We start from the raw sequence: 24197 nt of genomic DNA, 5'->3' as shown, positions 1-24197 counted from the left end.
ATCTTCACTGAGACCGTTAGAAAACACAATTGTTTTCTCATCTTAGGAATGCCTCATTTTGCCTAGTTTTTTTAAGAAGTAACTCTTTTTCTTGGGGCCTTCGAATCTCAAAATTTGAACAAGAGAAAGGTCTGGGTCATTATTCAGCTGCTGGCTTAGGAGATGGCCACCCAGACATGGTCAATTTTAAGTCAGTTCCTGGAGGAAGGGGCAAATATGTAGATAACACTTTGTGAAGCAATGCAGTGGGGTACCTGTCAGTGCCCCTCGGCACTTCATAATGCACGTATTACTCTTGCTAAAATAATTTTTCTCCTCGTAAAATAATGAATTTGTGTCTAGCAGGTCTATGAGATAACCATCTTCACTGATAATGAGCAGATTACAAACAGTCTTCAATGCTGACATCACCTAGCTTTACCACTGACAGGCACTTTGCAAGAGCTGGATAATAAGTTTCATATTTTGTGACTGCCCATTCAACTGTATCTGTAACACCTACCAGTGTTTACGTAGGGTGAAGAACCTTATCATCCCTGTCCTGAGTTACATTTGCTAACTGAGTCGGCCATCATCTTTTCTTCTGTTTATTGGTTGAGTGTTTTTGTGGAGTGGTCTACTTGTCTGTCATCTTTCTGCCCAGCAGTCGAGCAGACTGGAGAAATCACCATACTAGTACATACAATCCTAGATAGTGAAATCTTGCAAGAGAAAATGGTGGACCAGTGCTACCTCAATCTACAAGTGCAAGGCTTAGGTTACAGCAAGGAAGAATGCATGGAGCATGTAATATATGTTTGGGTTACTTACTAACATTTATTTGCATGACTAGATGTGGACTACTGGTAGCCAGAAATAATAAGAAAAGGGAAACTGTTCAGTAACTGGGCACTAATACTTTCAAAGGTTACAAAAATCACAGTTAGTCAATGTGTTCAAGTCAGGTTCCACCATAACAAAATATCCAGTGCGTGCACTCTTACCAATATTCTGAGTACTCAAGGTATTCTCTGTTTTCTGTGCTTTCTTGGTGAGTGCACTGTCCCAATGTCACACTCTGAACAATGAAAAAATTGCTGGCAGTGTTGACACTTGCCTGTCCCAAGACACACTATTGATTAGAACCTTAGGTTCACCAACGTTTTTGCCAATATAAACAACAAACTTGCCACTATTGATATGTTCTATAATATCAACTACATTTGGTGATTTGCAACATATCAAATATAGTTAGCTCAGTCTCAATCATCCTTGAGAGGACCCTTGATTTCCATTATCGGAAATCAAGGGTCATCTCAAGGATGTCAGGTGTCTGGTCAACCTACAAGTCCAATCAATAGTGTGCCTTGGGACTGGCATGTGGGAACACTGTCAGCAATTTTTTCAAGTTAAGTTCTACCCTCAGGTTTACAAGGTTGGTAAAATGATATGTATTTTGATAAAAGAACTTTCATCATTAGTCAAGACCAAAACTATGCAAAACTATGCAATTTCTGTTGCAAATGGTTAAAATGAAGCAAATATTTGTCTAAGACTAATGCTGTCAGAGGTAACAACGACCCCACGTGTACCTGTATGATTTTAGACACTTCCCTAGGGAACATTATTCCTAGGTATTAAAAGGAATTCGTGGACCAAGTATTGTGCCAGTGAAATGCATGGGTGCAATAACATACTGCAGGTCAAAAGCTTGCCAGAGTCAGAGATGAGATGTAGCCTTTTGAATAATGATTATGGGCTTCATTACGACACTGGCGTTGCGGTGGCAGTCGGACCGCCGCCAGTGCGGCAGTCCGAGCACCATATTACAACTGCGGCAGTAGCACCGCAGTCAGACCACAAACACCACCAGATTACGATTTCACGTCAGTCTGGCGGTGCTGGTGGTCCTAATCCGCCAGGGCAGCGCTGCAAGCAGTGCTGCCATTGGGATTACAACCCTCTTCTCTGCCAGCAGTTTCATGGCAGTAGCACCCCCATGAAAAGGCTGGCTGAAATGGGGTGCAGGGAGCCCAGGGGGGGCCCCTGGCCAGCCCTCTTGCAATGTGCACTGTCTGCTTTGCAGACAGTGAACATTTTGACGGGTGCAGGTGTACCTACGCACTACAGCATTGCCGCTGGCTCTTATTATGAGCTGAAGACAATGATGTAAGCCATTTTCCCGCTGGGCCAGCGGGCGGAAACTGAGTTTCCACCTGCTCACCCGGCGGAAAACTCGTAATGGGCCCGACGGGGAGGCTGACGCACTGGCGGCAACCTACCCATCTGGACTTCGGTGGACGGATTTTTCCGTCTGCTGAAGTCATAATAAGCCCTTCTGTCTGCAATGAAATATCATCTCAAACATTATGGGGCATATTTATGGAAAAGTGGTGCATCATTCATGATGCACCACTTTTCTAGCGCTCTATTGCGCCCCCCCTAACAACACATATCTGTGCCATATTTACAATACAGCGCACCATGGCGGTCATGTCCACATTAGCGTCATAATTTATGGTGCTAATGTGGCGCTTTGCTGGATTAGCACATTAAATTATGGCACTAATGCAGCAAAGCACATGGAGGCCCATTGTTTTCAATAGGCGTGTCATCTTAGGCACGTGTTAATAATGACATTAAAAATGGTGCAGTAAAATCTAGTAAATTTCACTGCTCCATTTTTCTGGGCCTCCATACGGGGAAACTGCCCCCTTGCATAAATTATGCCTGGCGCAGGCCTACTGTGGTGCAAGGGTTTACAAACTTTGTAAATATGGCGCACAGGAAATGCCACCTTAAAATGACACAAATGTGGCGCAAGGTGGCTTCATAAATATGCCCCTCTATCTTTTGTAGCGGAATGTCTGTTTGTCACTTCTTTGTCTGATTGCACATGCCAGTGACTCCAAGGCCAAAAGAAACAGAAAACACAGATTCCCAAATAACTCGATACGATTATGTGTGAACGATCTAGTGTCTGGATCCTAATATATAGTTCAACCCTGCCCAAAGGGAGTTATTCAAATGATTTGCAAAGAATATATATTTCAGGTGTACATGATCAAATGCGTTTTCAGTTTCTCAAATAATAGCAGCAATCCATTTGCTTATTACAGCTGCCTGGTTTAACTATTGAGCGTTGCATTTTGGATCCTACTAAATATATTCTCACCTGTTTTCATCTGTCTCTGAACTCACCTTCATCTGTTACTTTGTCCTACTACCCACTGGTATTCTGTGCACTCATGTTTTTTTCCTGCAACTCTCTGTTATCCCTTTTCACCTCTATTCTCTGGTTCACACTAGACCCAATCACGTAAAGCTACACAATGTTGTTGCCTCTTCTGTCGCCCAGAATTGGACATATCTGCACACCCTAATTACATTACTATGCTGTTTTCCCTCATTCTTGCAAAGCGACGTGGTAATACAGTCCACGGCTCTTTGCTGTAGCATAAAGTAATTAACTTATCACAAAGAAAAGTAGACCCAGAAGGAAAAATGTAAAAAATGAAAAGTAGGTGAGCCTAGACATAGAGGCTGGAATTAGAGAGCGCTACTTAACACTATGATGAACAGAAATGTAGATAAGCTGCCAGTGTAAAACCGTTATTTGACGACCGTGGAGGGAGCTGAAAAAGGTTCAAATTGACCTTATTCTGCTTCTTCCTGTACAGCCCCACCAGGTTCTCTAAACCTAAGTTATGAAAAAATAAGTAATTGATGGCTCTTGTGCCACATCAAATGAGTTGTCATGATGAGTATGCCTGCTTTGGTACATATCACAGGAAGCTCAAGACTGCCAGGCATTAGCCCTCTCCTCTTCAGATGAAGGCTTCAGAGCCGTGGTTAACTTGCAGCCTCCTGGATGGGACCAGTTCCTTCTCCAGTGCCTCCCTGACTCCCCAGCAAACTCCTCACAGCCACCATCACTTTCATCCAATCTCTGAATAAGTAGGACTGCCTCAGTCTGACCTTAAGCAGTTTTACTGGACATATGATATTTCAGACATACTGCACCAAAGACAAAGCAGTAGCCATCAATGGATGAAAAGATTATTAACTAAGGTGCGCAGCACATCAGAAAGGAGGAGCCATGAAATCACCAGGTTCAAAATCAAGAAAGGCAAATAAGAAATAAATCAGGACAAAGCCTTCTCAATTTTTATGCCTAGGACTTGGGACTACACTCTGTCAGGTTCTACTCCTCTCTCCTGCTGTTCAGGAATAAATTAGACCAATAAGAGGAGACCCGCCTGCAGCCAACCAAGCCTTACCCGCCTGCTCATGCTTCAAGGGACGATTTTTGTAAGCGATATTTAGACCAAAAACATTTATGTGAGATGACATACAGCCATGCCTACTCTCCTGGGCTCCCCCACAGTTGGGGTCACTACTAGAGGGGTCATCATTGCATTCCCGTAACATCACCTAGTAGAAGACCCACGTAAGGCTTGTCTTAGTCTAAGCCATTTAGCTCATTCAAATTCTGGCATTGTAATACCCAATTGTATGACCAGCGGTGTAACGAAACCTAAAGGAGCCCCCTGCAAAGTACCTGTATGGGGCTCCCCTTCCCTCTGGACCCAGTCAGGGGCCTGCCGCCCGTGCACAGGGTACTCTGCTAAGAGTGACCCCTGGAGCTCCCCCACCCCGCCACTGTGTATGACACCACCACCAGAGGTAGAAAGGCGGTGGCCTACTCGCTTGGAGCACAGATGCATGCAAGTGAGACTGGCCTGGGTGGGGGGAGACTCTATATAGTACTCTGGCAGCAGTGTGCCCCGTCATTAGAATACTCAGTTGGGAGCCATAAGCCTTTCCGTGATGACGCCCCGATAGAAACAGCAGCCTGCACACACTTGTTAACAGCACAGCATGATGTTTTGGGCCTTGACTCTCGTTTTATAGGAGCATCACAGATGATTTTTGCCGTTCAGCTGCTTTACATCAAGGGCACACCATAGAAACCTACAGGTGAGGTGTGGATAATATCTCTGCAATCAGACCACTTAGCAGTTTGCAGGAATTTATTGTACCATGGAATAAGACGAGCATTGTCCAATTAAACAATGTCATTTGGAACTGATTTAGATAGAGTAGCAAAAGGGTTTGTCTGGTCAAAGCAGATTACCATAACCCCGGCACAGCCAACTTATTCCAGTATATATTTTACTGCAGGTAAACATGAATCCGGTTGAGGAACTTAGTCCCATATTTATAATTTTTTAGCCCCGCATTTGCGCCGCAAACTTCCAAAATGCAGGCCCATATTTATACTTTTTTAGCGCTGCATTTGCGTCCTTTTTTGACGCAAAAGCAGCGCAAACTTACAAATACAATTGTATTTCGAAGTTTGCGCCGCTTTTGCGTTAAAAAATGACGCAAATGTTGCGCTAAAATGTACAAATATGGGCCTTAATGTCCTCTACCTACAAACAGTTAATGTTGGTGTGACCCCACAAGTCAGCACTCTGACTCAGAGGAAAAACTCCTCACAGTATTTTTTGTAGCAAAACGGTGTATGCATGCCTCCATAGTCCCTAGTAAATGTAAAATGGCAGTGCAATTGGTTTTGCCAATGCTTGTTTCCACCAGGATGCATGCAAATGCATGTGTCTATGTGCATGACCATGCATGTCTGGGGGTTTTGAAATGGGATTTCTATTAAAGGTAGCCAGTTCCCAGAAGGCCACTATGCCTCAGTGCAGAAGCGCACACACGTGTGACAACGCACGTGCGCGTCATGATGCATCGGCACTATGTCATGATGCAGGTAGACCGTTTTAAATTTACAGTTTTAACATGGCGGCCGACAATGTTATTATGGCAAATTCAAATGAAATAAGTAGCGAAAAGGATGTGAGCATCCAGACAGTGCTGGGCCGTCATACAGAAATAAAAAATAAAAAAATACAGAGGACGGGACATGGCGCTGGTATAGCAGCTTGGGGAGGAGGGCCAAAAAGGGCGTGAGCACAACGGTAGCACTTGGCAACTGCAGAGAAATAATAAAACTTGTTAATCATGGGGTGGTAAAAGAAAGGTTTTATGCTACTATAATTTGATTGTTTTCAACCCTTGGTGAGACGATTATTGTATGTAATTATATTGTATCGCAGTGAGAACATAATAGGGGTTAGGTGGTTGTGAGTGTAGAGCTTTATGAATCAAATCTTTTCAAGGCACTGAGTTGTGTGACCCTAACTACGCTGTAAGATAGATGTCTGATACGCAAGAAGACAACATATCTCTTGATTGTGTTTCACGTCTATCAGTCACTGATCCCTTATACTCGTTTTTTAAATGTTTTTGTACTTTAGCTCTACAAGATTCATCGGGATGACAAGTACGCAGTGGAAAATTCCCAATCAGGTAAAAACAGTTGTATTCTTTAACATTAACACAAAACTGTTGGCAAACAATGACATTGTTTGGAAGATAAAACGATACGTAAGTAATGACTCAGTGCTAACGTTGCAAAACAATTGTGTTTCTTGGGGCATGGCTATATTATTTGGATATCTCACTGAATTGAATAATCCGAAGTGTGTGTGTGTTTGTGTAACTAGAGTATTAACAGACTGGAGTGTGATGGCTGTTTGAGTGTCTGTGTGTCTGTGTGTGTATGTGTAGCTAGAGTATTAATGGACTAGAGTGTGACTGCTCTATACTCCGTAGAACAAGTCAAACTCTAGAACAGGCCACTCTCTTAAAAAGATCTGGTTCACCTTTAACCTGTAGTAAGTAGACCTTAATGTCCTGCTCTAAGGACCCCTTACAAGATCGGGCAGTTCCTGTTCCTCGTCAGTGTCTTAGTGGTATGCGAGTCGGTTCATCCACGGAGACTATATCAGCCAGTGGCCCAATGATGAGCGCCATTCTGACTTTTATCTGACATCATCTTATATTGTGCTGTTTATATGATGTCTTTTGCCATTGTAAAAATGAGCTCAATATGGGGTGCGGCTTATTTTCCTAATACTCCAGAATTAGCTGAAAATTGCTCTTTTGCCATTACACCCTACTTAATCTCTGCAAAACGTTTCCACACCTCTTGGCTTAGAATGTGAGTATGTTTTCTTTCATTGCAATTCTGTCCGTGTTAAGCTTGGGTATATCTTATATGGCAATGCTTTGTGTACGTCAGGCAGAGAGGTCTTCAGCTCATTTTCCTGGGATTCTGGGTAGCTCTGAGAGGCTGAAAAACCTATGAAGCTTCCTCAGGATTCCTTAATTGAAAAAGATGGTGCTCAGCATGTTCACACTTCCCATGGGAACGCATATCCTAGATGTAAACATTCCCACATATGGGTGACTAGCATTGCAAGTATTTGTGTACTACAATGCGAGGAGCACACACCTCAAGAATATTATGTTGCTTACAATGGGCATACTTGTAGTCTTTGGCGGTTTTATAAATTCTTTTTGTTATGTGAACTGCTGGTCTCGCCAGGGGATCTTGCATCCATAGAGCTGCACCAGAAACATAAAGTGAAGGGAAGTATGTCTGTATCTCATCTGAACACCACAGCGTGTGATATTAGAAGCACTGTGGTCACGACAGGGCATAATCTCTTCTTTCAGTACCAAAGCCATTTGGCCCATTTCTCTTCTCTTATGGTCTATTGAGGTAGGCTACCAGGAAACAACTCTGAAATCTTAGACAAGAGTGAAGCAGTATCTGACCCTTGGAAGGCTCTCCTGCTACCCACTCCTTTATTTCTTGACATGAGCCCTCTGAGATTGAACAGGTGGAGACCTCCGCTTTCTGTGTCAGTCTGTCACTGGTGCCCTGTTACGGCGGTGGGTGAGCCTAGCACTGCATGATGCTCTTCAAGATGTGTTCTTGATGGAAAGTTTTATTCTAAATTAATCTACTGTATTTTCATCTCTGTTCTGCTTTGTGCTTCCCTGTTCCATGCTTCATCCTCTTAACATTCACTATGCTATATGTGCCTTTGTGAAGCTTCTTGTCACAGTTACTGGTTTCAAGGTCATTTTTTTGCCGACAGGGAGTCCTGCATGGGGCCATATATTTCTATATTCTATATTAGTCATTCTCATGCTCCAAGGCTTTGTCAGTTCTTTATAACGAAAAAATAAAGAACAAATAGACTTCTTAAGTCAGAGATTTCCCTGTTCCTGTGAAAAATACAGTCCCTGGATTGTTCACTGCCTGGTTTCATTGGGCCAAGTTCAATGGCTTCAGCGTCTGAGTGTGACTCCCACAGATGCATTCAAAAAGCACTGGCATATGCTTTGATTGTGAATCTGTCTTAAGAGATAAGTTGTCAATACTGGCTCAATTTCTGCAATGAATAAACAACCCTGAAGTTAGATGTCCTCGATCAGCCTTTATACGTAGGCCTTCACTTAGACCAAATTTGCAGACAAGGCTTGTAAGATAGCTTAAGACAAAAATTTGGAAGTGCCCTTTTATAGAAGGGTATTTTAAGGTTTTCATCTGGGCAAAGACAACATGAAATCTGTCTCATTATTTTCTTTTTTGACATAGCTGCTGTGCTCCATCCATCAGTAGGATGCCTTCTTCTATATTCCAATACTTCTGTCTCAATGTTTTTCTGAATTTTGATGTTGTTGGCAAGGATTTTTTGCTAAAAGTTCTTCCACACAAATTAAATGCATCAGATTTCAATCAATGTGTTAACTTATTTCCTTGTGTGTTACACAGGTTATTGTGTTATTGAACAATTTTCCTGGGAACTGACCAGATCCATTCCTATGCCCTTTAGCTAGTTTTGTAGGATAAACAGATACTTGGAAACCCTGGAAACTCTTCAGGCTCGTGGTTGAGAAGTCAAACTTGGAGCCAAGCCAATGGTATAAATTTGTCACATCATTGTTGTATTCAGCAAAAGGCAGAATATTATTTTCTGCACTCCTGTCAGATATTTCAGGATCAGTTGGTTTGATTGCAGGCCATCTCAACAGTCCTGTACATCACTGGATCTAAGTCAATGCGTATAGCATTTTGTATATTCATGGTACATGATATGTCTCTATCTGAAGACTCTAGACCATGTCCTCACTAATCAGTTCTCAGATTGTCTGCCCTTTAGCCACTTGATTTTAGTAGACTGAGATCTCTCAGGCTCTTTGAAATGGTGATTGAATGGTGACCCCAGAATATATCCTGGGATCTGTCAGAGTTCTTTGTAATTGCCAAGTCACACTAAGAATACCAGCAGGAAAGATTGGGCCGCAGCCCAGGCACTGGAGGCTTTTCAAGGTTGTCAGATTCTAAGTAAGGTTTTCTAGTCCTTCGACTTGAAAACATTGGTGGTAATTGTCCAGGTGATCAAACATGTATACAATGCCTGCTGGAAGGGCTGTAAAATCAAATAGTGAAAACCCATGTAAAACACCAAGCAGGACAGGAAATTCTGACTCATGCTTGTGGTGTTTCCGCAAGGGCCCTTTGTCGCTCACAGAGGACTAGAGGATCTTAAGTCAGGAAAACATGCAGGCAGTCAGGTTGAGTAGAGACCTCTGCTCTCTCAATAAATTACTTTGAGGGTGGGCACATTTCTACAGATGTGCTGAAAGTTTTTAGGGTCGAGCGCGCAAGCGCCCTAGCCAGCTGTAGGCTCTCTGTGGGCTTTTAACCACGCTCACCACACGGCCATCAGTTTCGTTGGTTCATAGGCTTGCCTTTTAAAAATCGCTTGATTTTATTTGTGAAAGGCATGCATACTTCATGCCTTTTCCGGTGTTTAGCCCTCCTTGAGTGTACCGGCCAACTATTGAAAACATTCGAGGCTCCATGTTTTCAGCATGGTTTCTGGACTATTTTTTCTTTTTATTTCGTATGCAGCGCAATCTCGCTGCGCATTTGCCGATACGTTTGACTGCAAGAGAACTTCTGTTTCATTTTGTGTGCTCCTTAATGCTGATGGCCTGGCACTTTATATTGACTCGCTTATGTAAAACTGTATTACTTTTCATTTTCATTTTATGTGGCAATAAAAGTCTGGTTAGGACTTTACAACGCTAATAGCTCTAAGTTGAGCAAATGGGAAACCCATTGTATTGCAAATGCTTGTTTATTGTTGTTGTTGGATCATTTTATCACTTATAAGAATAGTCTCCTGCCAATTTACTGCTTGGAATCCATGGATCTTTTGGCATTCGAGAAAAAAACTTTTGTTGTGGGAATCTCAGCAGCTTCTGTCATCTTATGCAATAATCCTGCTCAATTCTAGAAAGATCTAGAGTGAAGAAACAAGAATGATCACAGTGTTTTCCTTGTAGAGCAGAATGTGTTAATTGGCACTTCTCCACTTCTCCATTATTCCTAGAAACTCAAAAATGATTCTTCCTCCTTTTCCGCTTAACCTTGAGGTGGTCTCTGTTTCATTTTCAGATTTTGTAATGCTGGTTTCTGTGCTCCTGTTGTCCTGTAGACTAAACACTGTGTGCTTGTTATAGTTGATATTCTTGATGTAGTCTCCCCTGACTTTTTTACCTTCTGATCTCCTGTTTGCTGACATAATGTTTGCTGGCTTTAGAACTCTGGGCACTTTACCACTCCTCACCAACACTGAAGTGCATATGCTCTTTCCCTAAAATATGATACCATTGGCTTATCCACGTTTAGCATATTTGACATACTTAGAAGTACCTAGTAAAGTGTACTACATGTGCCCAGGGCCTGTTAATCAACTTCTACTGGTGGGCCTGCAGCACTGATTGTGCCACCCATTTCCGTAGCCCTTTAAACATGACTCAGGCCTGCCATTGCAGAACTTATGTGTGCAGTTTTAAACTGCCATGTCGACCTAGCAAGTAAACCGTCTTGCCAGACCCTAATCTTTTTAATACATCTATGTCACCCCTAAGGTATGCCCCAGACAGCTCCAAGGGCAGAGTGCAGTTTATTTTAAATATTGGACATGTACTATTCAGCTTTACAAGTCCAGGTAGTGAAAAATTCTTAAATTCATTTTTCACTATTGCACGGCCTATCTCTCCCCTAGGTTAACATTGGGATTTCCTTATTACATTTTATAAGTGTAATTTCCAATTGGGAAGAGAGGAGACCCCCGAGTTTGGTGTGTCTGGAATCACAATTTGAAATCACAACTTATGGTGAAGTCGGATTCTATATTGTAAATCTGAAAATACCACGTTTAGAAAGTTGGGATTTTCTTACCTTAAATCATCTAGTGCATTCTGCCTGCCTCTGAATACACATCTGTGGGGGGTGACAGTTGGGCTCATGTGCATTCTCTCCAGAGAGCCACACACAAAGGGAGCTTAGGTGTGACTGAGTGGCCATCTACATGTTGATGAGCCACCCTCGGCGGGATGGGAGGTAGGAGCTGACACTTACACCTGACTGTGTCCTGAGCCCTCACAAAGTGCTGCTTAACCCCCTGTAGTGTGCCAGGAGAGGAATGGCAGGGACTTTGTGCACTTCAAAGGATTCTCTTTGAAGTTCCCCCCACTTCAGAGGCACAACTGGGTATAAGAACTGGTCTTCTGACCCTACCAAATCAGTACATTTCCTGACCTGAGGACATCTGCCAGGAAGAAGGGCTCCTGCGCTGAAGGGACTGTTACTCTGCTGGACGTTTCTGGACTTGTGCTCTGCTGTGCTTCCCTGCTGGCTTCCTTGCCTGGAAGTGAGAAGGACTGGACCTTCATCTCTACATCCCTAGATCCAAAGTGACTCCAAGGGCTTGCTGGCTTGCCTCCTGTTTTGAAGTCTCAGGGACAGCAAAGACATCACTCAATCCTGCTACAATTTCTGGACTCTGCCAGCTCTGACTCCTGCCCTGTAAAGTGGTGAAAATCCTGTCCTAGATCCTTGGAAGTGGGTTCTTCAGCTGTTTCTATAAAAATCCACACATTGCCATCACTGGGCTGATCGGAACCAGCGCATCTCCTGCCCAAATCATCACCACTGCCGCTGATGATGAGAACATAGCAACACTGGCCTCACAGCTCGGAGATGACAGATTGGCCTCAGCCCTGATGCACCACCTTAGCCTCATTGGCTGTACGGCACAAAGTCAACGCATCACCTTCAATGCCAAAAATTTGACAATGACGCGCCCCCAACTGTGCAGATCGGAACTGACGCATCACCTCCTCTGCTCCTCACATCAGAACTTCAGCATCAATGCATCCTCCTTCTCAAGGGTACTTTTTCAGTGGGACAAGGTTGGTCCCTGTATCTGACCCGCGCTCTATAGTGGTCGGCTTGACTTTTCACATTTGTCTCGGCCTAGTGAAACCAAATAGTCCTGGTTGGCGGTTTAGGCTTATTCTTCAAAAAATCATATCTCGACTTCTACTTACTGGATTTTTTGTTGTGTGTTATAACCTATTTTTCTAACTTAGTGTGGAGTCTTTTGTGGTGTTTTCACAGTGTTACTGTCAAGTGTTGCACAAATACTTTATGCATTGTAAAGTATTTGTGCAATAAATCATGCAATAACACAGTAAAAACACCACAAAAATACACCACAAAGGTTTAGAAACTTAAAGATATTTATCTGAGTAAATTAAGGTAAAAAAGTATAAGTTGAAATATCACTTTTGCAGTGATAAGAAGAGCCTTAAATCTTTAAGAATCAACCAAAGTCTCTTGTGTGCACAAAGTACCTGGTATGCATCAAAATTACACGCACGAAGACCGCAGAGGAGGAGATGCTTGGAAAAAGGAAGGTGTGAGTCAGAGTTTCTGATGCGCACACACGATGCATCGATTCTTACCACGCTGCAAGGGCTTTGCATCGATTTCCGATGCGCAGTCTTGGATCCTCACTGCGGTGCAGGTTTTTTTGGCACCCAGGGATGTTGCGTGGAAATCCTGGGCGTGCAAGAATGAAGTCACAGGTGCTGTATCTATCTGGTGTGGCGATGCATCGGAGTTTCTTTCGCAGGGCAGGCGCTGCATTGATTCCTCATTCAGGAAGTCGGGCTGCATCATTAAAGCTCGGCGATGCGTTGATCCGGTATGGCTGTGCGTCAAAGTTCCAGGCGCCACACAGGCGATGCATCGATCTCCGCTTGGGAAGCCGGGCTGCATCATTCCAGTTTGGCGATGCGGCAATTCTTTCACCGGTGGGCAGCCTGTTTGTTGATTCCAACAGGCTGTGCATCGATTTTCTCTGCACAAAGAGTTTCCTTGAAGAGGAGAAGTCTTTATGGCCCTGAGACTTCGGAAACAGGAGGCAAGCTCAATCCAAGCCCGTGGAGAGCACTTCTCAGCAGAGCCAGAGGCCAGCAAGGCAGCAGGGCAACAGCAAGGCAGCAGTCTTTCACAGCAAAGCAGTCCATGTGAGTCCTTTGTGCAGACAGGCAGCTCCTCTTGGCAGGTTGCAGGATCTGGTTCTGAGTGTCTGTCCCAGGAAGTGTTTGAGTTGGTGGGGTCAAGGACCAAGGTTATATACCCAAAAGTGCCTTTGAAGAGGGGGAGACTTCAAAGAGTGGTTTTGAAGTGAACAAGGTCCCCTTTCAGTATAGGTATGTCTGTCAGGGTCCCAAGTGTGGGTTTGGCAGTCCATTGTGTGAGGGCAAGCCACTAGCCTTTGAAATATAGGTGTCAGGCCCCTCTACCCTTCCAGCACAGGAAGACCCATTCCGTATGCAGATGAGTGCAGGTGTGACTGAGTATCCGGTGTTTGTGATTGTCTGGGTGAAATGCACAAGGAAACTGTCAACCAGCCCAGCACAAACGTGGATTGGGGACAGGCTGTAAGGCACAGATGGATTTTAAGTGCAGGGAAATGCTCACTTTCTAAACATGGCATTTCTAAAATAATAATATAAAATCCAACCTCACCAATAAGCATGATTTTGTATTACCATTCTAGCCATACTAAATATGACATGTTTATCCTTTTCTGATCAGAGTCTGCCACTCAAACAGTATATGAGGGTAGCCCTAATGTTAGCCCATAAAAGGAGCAGGCCTCACAGCAGTGGAAAACGAATTTAGGAGTTTTCCACTACCAGGACATATAAAACACACAGGTATATGCCCTGCCTTTTACCTACACAGCACCCTGCCCTATGGACTACATAGGGCCTACCTTAGGGGTGACTTATATATAGAAAAAGGGGAGTTTAAGGCTTGGCAAGTACTTTTAAATGGCAAGTCGAAGTGGCAGTAAAACTGCACACACAGGCCTTGCAATGGCAGGGCTGAGACATGGTTAAGGAGCTACTTATGTGGGTGGTACAACCAGTGCTGCAGGCCCACTAGTAACATTCCATCTAAAGTCCCTGGGCACATGTAGTGCACTTTACTAGGGGCTTGAAAGTAGATCAGATATGCCAATTGGGTATGAACCAATGTTACCATGTTTAAGTAAGAGAGCATATGCACTTTAGCACTGGTTAGCAGTGGTAAAGTGTGCAGAGTCCTAAAACCTGCAAAACCTGTGGAGGGAGGCAAGCAAAAGGTTGGAGGATGACCACCCTAAGGCTGTCAGGTCTAACACATTTTATATAGGAGCACTTGCACTTTAGCACTGGATAGCACTGGTAAAGTGCCCATAGTATCAACAACAGCAAAAACAGAGTCCAGCACACATCAACAACCTGGGAAACAGAGGGAAAAAGTTAGGGGTGACTATGCCAAGAATGCCAAGTCTAACAGTGACCCTTAATTTGAAGGAACCAGCAGTCTTCCTGATAACTCAATTTGGTAGAAACTAGACATAGGACCATTATCTGTGCTGTGAAGTTCACAATAAATCTAGCTCTCAAACTGTGAATCTCCTGCATTAAACATATGCTTATAAGTTTGTGGTTGAGCCTGCTTGAATTGCTCTTGTTGTCTTTGGCAATCACGTTACAGTTCAAGGCCCCAGCTATAGAATATACTACCAGCTTTAGAATACTTCTACAGTGGCCATTCACATCAAACGAATGTGTGCGTGGGGTACTTGTATAGCGCAAACCTAGGAAAACAAATATTAAAGCATTGTAGAGGATCACAGCCAAATACCTTGGCCTCACAAAAAACACTTCACTGAATCCTCTGAGCAGTCCCTACTAATCTGAAACTGTGTTGGAAATTTTACAACAGTGAAGCCAATCTGTGTAAGTATATGCAGTCAAAATATGTAAATCCATCCGAGCAACCCCAAGTAACTATTTTCATTGAACCTTTACATATGATTTGGCAGCCAGAGCTTTGTTTATTGGGTTCAGACTACTATTTCTACCATTTTGCCCGCCTTGCATAAAATGCAGTATACATCTTCATAGACTCCCTTGCATCCATTGTTATTGTTTCTCTGTTGTTGAATTATGTACTTTTCTGTACTTGCAGTGTATGTGGATGCATGAATTTTATTCTTTATTGTACACATGGTACAACATTCAACAGTAGATAAAGCAGTCAGGCGTGTTATGTATGTGTACGCAATGGTTATTCTTTTCCAGGTGGGTGGGATAAAAGGTATAGGAGGCACAATTATATGTATTAAACAACATTATAAGCATATGTTTATTGGGACGATTCTGCAGGTAAGTGAACATGAGAGTTTCAGGATGTCAGCAATTCAACCTGACAAGTGAGTTATAACCAAAGCCAGCACATACAAAGACCACTTTACTAAGGGGCAGATTTAAGATTGATGTGATGCCCGCTAGCCCACCAGGGCAGGGGACTTTGCTCCCCTGGTGGAAGACTACTCAACCAACATAGAGATCCTTACCAGGCAGGCCCTGTTTAAATGTATCTGTTTTCAATTGTAAAATCCTAGTGTGTCATTGTAAAACAAATAAAAATAAGAACTTTTTCAGCGTGTTCTGACGTACATTGCCCTTTGCCAGATGGTCCACTGATCAATGCTTTCTGCTGGCAGAGCCAACTGAGGATTTGTTCTCAGAAACTTGGCGTTGTTACTAAATTAAAAAGAGCCAGGGATTCACAAGTTTTTCCAACGGGGCATCCTCCATATTTTGCCATGTGCTTTTTATCCTCTGAACTCTATATGACCCACTAGGCCCCCTATTTTTAAATGTATTTCCTCAGCATTCATTCTATCTTCCATATCATTCAACCTGTAATATATTTGGGCATCTTCTGACACAACCATCTGACTGTTGTTCTCCTTATGGTGAGGAGTAAACAGTGGCCCATTTCTACATATTTTTTCTTTAGTAGAAAAGTGGGATATCTATAAAAGATATGTATTTGGGTGTGCATTGGAGAGGGAGACCTGCGTATTATGAGTATCAGTACAAGGCATGATACAAGTTGGGATTATAAGGAGCATGAAACAGTCACCTAATTGTATTGCAGTGTTTATATGTTGCTTACTACCCTTATGTAAAGCTTTTGCCTACATGTGTAGTACCCTACACCATGCAGGGTGGAAGAATATTGTCTTTGTTTTGAACCTATATTCGCAGTGTTTCTATGTCATGCATGGTGACCACGAGGTGCGGTTATCACATTATGGGACCCAGTGCATAGCAGTGTGTTGGATGATAGAGTGTGAGAGACACGTGCACTTTTATTGTTTTCCAGATGCTGGTAGTTTGTATAGGATTTCAGATCATATAGTCTGTTTAGCTAGTTACTATGCTGGGTTGTCCAATCTAAGATTTTGAGTATTGTTGTGCTTCTGAACTGGCATCGATGAGGGAGGGAGAAATGTAGAGATCTGTTGAGAGGGACATTTTTATTATCACCTCACATCTGACAGTCTTTGTGAGATGTAAAGAATCTAAATATGATTTAGAAAGTGGGATATGTCCTTCACTTTGTAAATGCATTACCACCACCATTTAAGAGTCAGTATTTTATGAATGGTTTGTGAATGCATTAACAAAGTATTGATACATATTCTTGTGAGTTGCAAAGGGTGGGTATGGCCCTATCATAATGCTTTTACTTGCAAGCTACAGGGAATTGCTATCCGGATATTGGGAGTTGCAAATTTATTTGCCACTTTTGTACTTTGCAAGTGTAGTTTATGCCTTTGTGAATACGCCAGTGTTTGCAAGTGTGAAAATATTTAATTCATCAGGACCCATTTGGTGGTCTCCCAGGCATATGAAGCCTTTGTTGCATGTCTTGCATTCCACTGGACAGTTCCCTGCTGTAATTATGTGTGGGATGAAACAACATAGTTGAAACAAAAGGAGTGGGGGAAAACTATAGTAAAGCAAAAAAGAAATTAAGGCAGGCCTGCCATTGAGGAAGATCCATTAACAGATCAAGCCCAAGTATGCATATGAAACCACAATCCTGGTATTTGTTGTTGCTTTAAGAAGTCTGCTGTATTGCAAAAATTGGACTTGGTGACTACCAAAGAAAGTCTAAACCGTCGTAAAAGAAATACGTTTATTCTTAAGGAATTGGCTTCCCATATGTTTTCGGCATTCTGATTTCCAGCCATTTTCATCTATGTCCTTGAACCCCTGCTGAAAGTGGGCATGCTCCCATTGGGAAATGCAGCACACACATACCATGTAAATGTAGTAGGTTCAACACTTGTCTGCTCTGACCACATACAGCATAACCGAGTCTAAGTCAATGGGTGAAAATAGGCAGCTGTCTAGGCATGTGTTTAAATTCAAACCTGAGTGTTCCCTATCAATGTCCAGGCAGCAAAGCGCCAGCTGACCACAAGCTGAAGTTCTGCTTCCAGGCAGTGGCGTTCCATAACCAGTACTCACAGACCTCCTGCACCGTTGGTAAGCCTGAATGTGCCAAGTTTCACTCTGCTCACTCTTTCCACCGCACACTGGCCAAACCAGAATATCATTTGGCTTGCTTAATTATGTTCCTGGATATATAAGCACAAACATCCCGTGAAGAGGTGTAAACAAAGCGGGAGGAACACAATTTTAAGAGTGCTACTGATCCCGTTCTTAAAATGTTATCTCCACTCAGAATCTTACAAAGATATGCATTTTCACCAACACCCTCCCTAAATTAAAGTCTCATATTTTTTGCCAAATACAAGATTTAAATGGCCAGACATGTAAATGAGTCAGGTTCCCACTTCAGAGCAAACATACAGTGTACTAACTCTTTCCAACGCCGATTTAGGCAAACTACATGTGTAACACTTATACCTTTTACAGTTATTGCTGGTTAGATGTTTCTTGTTAAAGTAATGTTCAGGTCACAATGCATTTGCCTAAAACTTGATACTTGTTCATACTATCACCTCCAATGTGTGTATTGCTTTGGAATTGCTCCCTATGAGAAGGGCATGGGAGTGAAACACATGAGTGGTAAAATGTTATCTTAATAATGATGACCCTAGGCCTAGTCGTTGGCCTTCTTCCATTATCAGCAATTTTGCACTAGCCCTGATCCTTAGTCTGTAGCTGCCAAATATCCAATCAGAGGGTTTGCAGCTCTGCGGAAACAGTGGAAAGGTCTGACTATGAATAAAGTTTTATAACACGATTTTTATTCCAGTCTCTTTGATTTAATCAACCTCATTACTTAGCCTTCAAAACAAGTATTCCTTCATTTGTCCTTCAAAACAGGTATTCCTTCATTTGTTGCTATGTTAGTAATGATTGGTTCTTATACCAACGATCTGTAGCCTCTACACTGCCAACTTCTTGAATATTCAGCAGTGGTCATAGGCTATATAGTGTCCTTTCTGACACCCCTAAGATATGACTGCATTAACTCATAAGAAATAAAATATCTGGCGGCTTCGAATCTCTTCCACCATTTCTCCAAGTTTAATCTCTATGCCAGCCTCCTCACTCATCGGTTCCAAGCATCCTTTGACATTGACGCAGGAGGGACATTCGATGCAGCCCTAGTAGATGAAAATATAAGTGTATTTGGAAAAATTGAATACCCCGGCCTGTGGTTTGTTAAACCCTTCAGGCGTTCGAGCCTTCATGAATTTTGCCATAAACCTGTTTTTCCAGTTGTGCCTGCTGTGATTGGATGTTAAATGTCACACCTATAGAGTGGAACTATAACATTTCGAAGGTGCTTTTGTTGGCACGTCTGACCTTAATAAGTAAACTTACAACGGGACTCGAATAGGTTGATGAACCTTTCGACTTGCTTAAGATGTTCCCTCCATAAATCCAGTACATGCAGATCAATAATCAAGGGCAAATTCATAACATTAGTAATCAATAGAAGTCAGTAATTGTCACACACCATGATCTTACAGTCATGAGTAACCACACCTTTATGTAAAAGTTAGAATATTTATTTCCCTGTATTAACAATGCTATTGTGATGTATGTTAATCTCAAAATCAAATGATACACATATAGGAACAACACTGGCTGACCGAAATGACGAAAGAATCGCAATCTAATCAAAGTTTGAGCTACTACACAATCTAATATTACGGTCCAAATTAATAGCAAGAATAACTGCACAAACGATATTACATACATTTAGATTTAGCAAAGAAAAGAAATTACAGGTTACTCCACATATTGAATTTCATTAGTGAGGATCCTAACTAACATCAGTTTAGAATTAGCATGTTTGGGCTTCATGCAAAACAATTTAGACACCACAAATTTGAAAAAAACTTCTAACTATGGCTCTATAAAATTAGCATGGTTGGTACCTAGAAACAAAAGCAAATAGACATAGCAAACAGTATTATAGTCAGTATACCTATCATCAGTTTGGATCAGCAAGCTGTGACAGTCTTTGTCATCAGGACATCAGTTCAGTCAGCGAGGCATCAGGATTCAACTTCAAATTTCAGAAAAAGCAAAGTCTCTCTAAGCAGCTTGAAAGGGTATAGCTAATGTCATATCTTCACTTGGTGCCGTCCGGCTAATTTAGATTTCCTAAAACTATTTCCCAAGTCCTTATTGGTCAAGAGATCGCATGTTCACATTTTGTCAGATAACACTAAAACTTCAAATCTACATTTCTACTAGTACACGGTTCACATCGATGATTTTCTCCTTTCGTACTGTTCTCATCATCCAGCTCGTCAGGTGACAATATTGTTACAGTTTATACTCCGGTCAGTGTCTTCATTGTACTCTCCTGGGAAAGTCAGTCTTACACATGTTACATTTACTATGTTGCATTAGTAAGAACAGTATCTTCTAGCAAGCAGTTCTCATGAGAAAGACTTTTAGCTACGAGCACATTTTATTAAATGCCTAAGAAAAATACAGTTTGACATGAGTCAGTGCAACTAGGCCAATACCTCTGCTAAGTTAAGGCCTACAGTTAATAAGGCTAATACATAATGCCTAACCCTTAATATGACATATTACTACATTAATCAAACATAAGCTCAACATTTCATATTAATAAGCCATTAATAAGTAAACTTCGTGAACAATGGTGGCCACTTACATGGTCACACTTTCAAATGCGTGCATTTTTTTCCTCTAAGTTACAACATTTCTATGCAAACAAAACTCAAATACATGAATGTACAATAGTAATTTTCATTAAATCTTCTGTCTTAGCACTTTTGAGGAACTGTAATTGGTTCAAGTGATAAACAGTGCCACAAATCAGAATGATATTCTCTGATATTGTTAGACTTTGGAGTTTATGCAGGGTCATCCCCAATCTTTTTGCCTCCTTCCTCCTATTTTCCATGACCTGTTGGTGTTAGTTTTTGAACTCTGAGCACTTTACCACTGGAAGCCAGTGCTAAAGTTCATATGCTCTCTGTGTAAATTGTATTGTTGATTGGTTTATCCATGATTTGCATATTTGATTTACTAGTAAGTCCCTAGTAAAGTGCACTAGAGGTGCCAGGGCCTGTAAATCAAATGCTACTAGTGGGCCTGCAGCACTGGTTGTGCCACCCACTTTAGTAGCTCTGTAATCATGTCTCAGACCTGCACTGCAGTGTCTGTGTATGCAGTTTTAACTGTAAATTCGACCTGGGAAGTGTACCCACTTGCCTGGCCTAATCCTTCCCTTTTCTTACATGCAAGGCACCCCTAAGATGGGCCCTAGGTAGCACCAAGGTCAGGGTGCAGTGTATGGTTAAGGTAGGACATATAGTAATGTGTTTTATATGTCCTGACAGTGAAATATTGCTAAATTCGTTTTTCACTGTTGCAAGGCCTGTCCCTCTCATAGGTTAACATGGGGGCTACCTTTAAATCTGATTAAAGTGTAGATTCCCTTTGGGAGCGGATGGACATGTGGAGTTTGGGGTCTCTGAGCTCACAATTTAAAAATACATCTTTTAGTAAAGTTGATTTTAATATTGTGTGTTTGAAAATGCCACTTTTAGAAAGTGAGCATTTTCTTGCTTATAACATTTCTGTGACTCTGCCTGTTTGTGAATTCCCTGTCTGGGTCAGTTTGACAGTTGGGCTGGTTGCACCTCACATTAGACAGTGACACAAAGGGAGCTGGGGTGTAGCCTGCATTTCCTGATGAGCCATCTGTGCTAGGAGGGAGGGGAGGAGTGGTCACTCACACCTGAATGGGTTGTGCCTGCCCTCACACAATGCAGTCTCCAACCTCCTGGTGAGTGTCGGGGGCCTGGCCTGGGCAAGGCAGGATTTCACATTCAAAAGAGACTTTACTTTGAAAGTAGGCCTACTTCAAAGGAGAAATTGGGTATAAGAAGGGCACCCAAAACCACAGACCTTAAAACACTTCTGGAAACCAAGGGGAACCTCTGCCTGGAGAAGAGCTGAAGAGCTGAGGAAGAAGAGCTGCCCTACCTGTGACTGTGCTTTGTGGAGCTATCCTGCAGTTGCTGCTTCTGTCAGAGTAAGAGGGCAAAGACTGGACTTTGTGTGCCTTCCATCTTGTGAAGATCTCCAAGGGCTTGATTTAGAGCTTGCCTCCTGTTGTTTGAAGTCTCAGGGACAGCAAAGACTTCTCTCTGCCAGCACCTGGAGTCTCTGGAGAGACTCCTACTCTGCCAAGTGGTGCCCATCCAGTTCCTGGGACCCTGAAAGGAGAAGCTGGCAGCCTAAGAGGAAGAAATCCATGCACAGAGCGCTGTGCGGGGAAAAGAGCGATGCAACTCCGATCTGCGGTTGAAGAAACAACGCGCCGCCGGCTCTGCGGCTGAAAATCGATGCTTACCGGAAATGCGACCGAAGAATCGACGCACAGAGCTGGAGAAATAACACACAGCATCGCTGACGGAGGCTGTGAGATCGCAACCTGCGATGAGCGGTTTTCGCATCATCATGCGGCTGGATTTCCAATGCAAGCACCGCTGGGCGTGTGAAAACAACACAAGGCCTGCCCAGACCTGAGAGTGCTGACCGGATCGACGCATCGCTCTCCTGCGGAGAGAAGAAACGACGCGCCCGACCCGACGAAAGGAGAAACAATGCAAGGTCTCGCTTGTGAGTGAAATCAACGCATCGCAAGCCCTTTTTGACGCATACTCACCTGTGCTGGGTTATTTTTGACGCACCCAAGGTACATTATCACGCTAACAGTGTTAGTGTGTGTTTTAAACTACATGAAGACTTTTTGCTTTTTAATTGATATCTTGACGTGTATTGTGGATTTTTGTCGTTTTGGTCTTGTTTTGTTTAGATAAATATTTCCTATTTTTCTAAACCTGGGTTGTGTCATTTTGTAGTGTTTTCATCAAGTTACTGTGCGTGTTGGTTCAAATACTTTACACCTAGCACTCTGAAGTTAAGCCTACTGCTCTGCCAAGCTACCAAGGGTGTAAGCAGGGGTTAGCTGAGGGTGATTCTCTTTTACCCTGACTAGAGTGAGGGTCCTTGCTTGAACAAGGGGTAACCTGACTGTCAACCAAAGACCCCATTTCTAACAGACATTCTGAGAAACTAGATAATCAAGGACTCCTATTGCTGTTGGTGGGCAGCACAAACCCTTTGCGGGATCCCCATTCAGGGACTTCCACCTAATAAATGATGGTGGACTGTTGCTTTTGGCTGGTGATGACTAGAGGATGATAATCCCTCTAACGTATGTGATGTTCCTTAATGCATAGCCTTTCTTTGGCCTCATGTACAGTTTCTTAGTTAACTTCTATTTCATTCAATCATTCTTTAGGGTTTTGATGTTGTGATCGTAGTCCCTCTTTAACACTTGTTTGTTGATTCCTTTTACTTTCTTTTGCAGTGGGGCATTTCCCCTTTTCATTGTTAAAATGATAAAATGGCTTGTGCAGTAGCATATCTTCTGTTATAGTCATGTTGAGTTATTCACTTGAATCACAGACATGCTTTTGCCTTCAGTTTATTCTGTAGCCCAATATTTGACCTTCTCTAGCATTCATCTGAATGACTATCACGTGGGAAGGAAATTACTAACTTTATATGGATGAGTATAGTAGAAATGCTTGGGCAAGTGCATCTAGACCTCAGAGTAACATGTCCATCAGTGCCCAGCCTTTCTGTGCTGTTACAGAATGAGGCAATCTTTGAGCAGGTTGCCACAAAAGGCACGCTCATTCTTGACATGCCAGCTCTTGGCCCTATACACAAGAGACAAATAAAGCCTAGACGTCCAGCCTATGGCTCCATTTGTATGATTTTAGCTCGTATTCGCTACTGAAATTGGGGATCAAATTAAAAGAAATTAGTCCAGCTCTGCCCCACAAACTGTAGTCTGACCCGAAAGTGTGCATGTTGTCTTCTCCACAACAAACCTCAAGCAAACCCAAGTGCGTTTTGGCCTCATTAACTCATTGGAACTTTCACGGGTGTGCAGTTTGAGACTCTGGTCACCGAGATTAATTCACCTGGGCTTGAAATGTTGCCCTACACAGAGTTCTGACTTCCGCCAATGCCAGTAAAATCTACACAAGCATAAGACAATTCAATTATCTTGCAGCCTTGCACAGCAATCACTTCCCATTTACTTACATTGAAGAATTAGCTGAAAAACACCCCTCTTAAACAAAGCCTAGCCTACCTGCTCTAACAATACTCAGAACGTTCCTATACGACATCCCACTAACTCACCGGGCCCATGCACCCTTTTTTTGCAGAGGGACCGTGTTGGACCTGGCCCTTTTACAGGGTCATTCCCAGACTTTTTGCTTTTTGCTTCCTTATTTTTCTGACCTTTGTTGGCTGACGTTTTGACTCTGAGCACTTTTTCACTGCTAACCAGTGCTAAAGTGCATGTGCTCTCTCTTACAAATTTGGTATGATTGGATTATACCTGATTGGCATATTTAATTTACCTATAAGTCCCTTGTAAAGTGGTATCCCTATACCCAGGGCCTGTAAATTAAATGCTACTAGTGGGCCTGCAGCGCTGCTTGCGCCACCCACTGAAGTAG

At 42.6% G+C, this 24197-nt stretch overlaps 1 protein-coding gene across 2 annotated transcripts in view; it reads left to right on the top strand.

Moving 5' to 3' along the window:
- The window catches only part of PDE8B (phosphodiesterase 8B), a 900595-nt gene that overhangs the window by 646207 nt on the left and 230191 nt on the right, over positions 1-24197 (top strand). For both annotated transcript variants that reach the window (XM_069223470.1, XM_069223477.1), the window contains one exon: positions 6306-6357. In XM_069223470.1, the coding sequence (XP_069079571.1) occupies positions 6306-6357 (52 nt within the window). The remainder of the gene's footprint in view (positions 1-6305; positions 6358-24197) is intronic.

This window comes from Pleurodeles waltl, chromosome 1_1 (genome assembly GCF_031143425.1).
Source record: "Pleurodeles waltl isolate 20211129_DDA chromosome 1_1, aPleWal1.hap1.20221129, whole genome shotgun sequence".
NCBI lineage: Eukaryota > Metazoa > Chordata > Amphibia > Caudata > Salamandridae > Pleurodeles > Pleurodeles waltl.
This window is presented reverse-complemented; position numbering and strand designations above follow the sequence as displayed.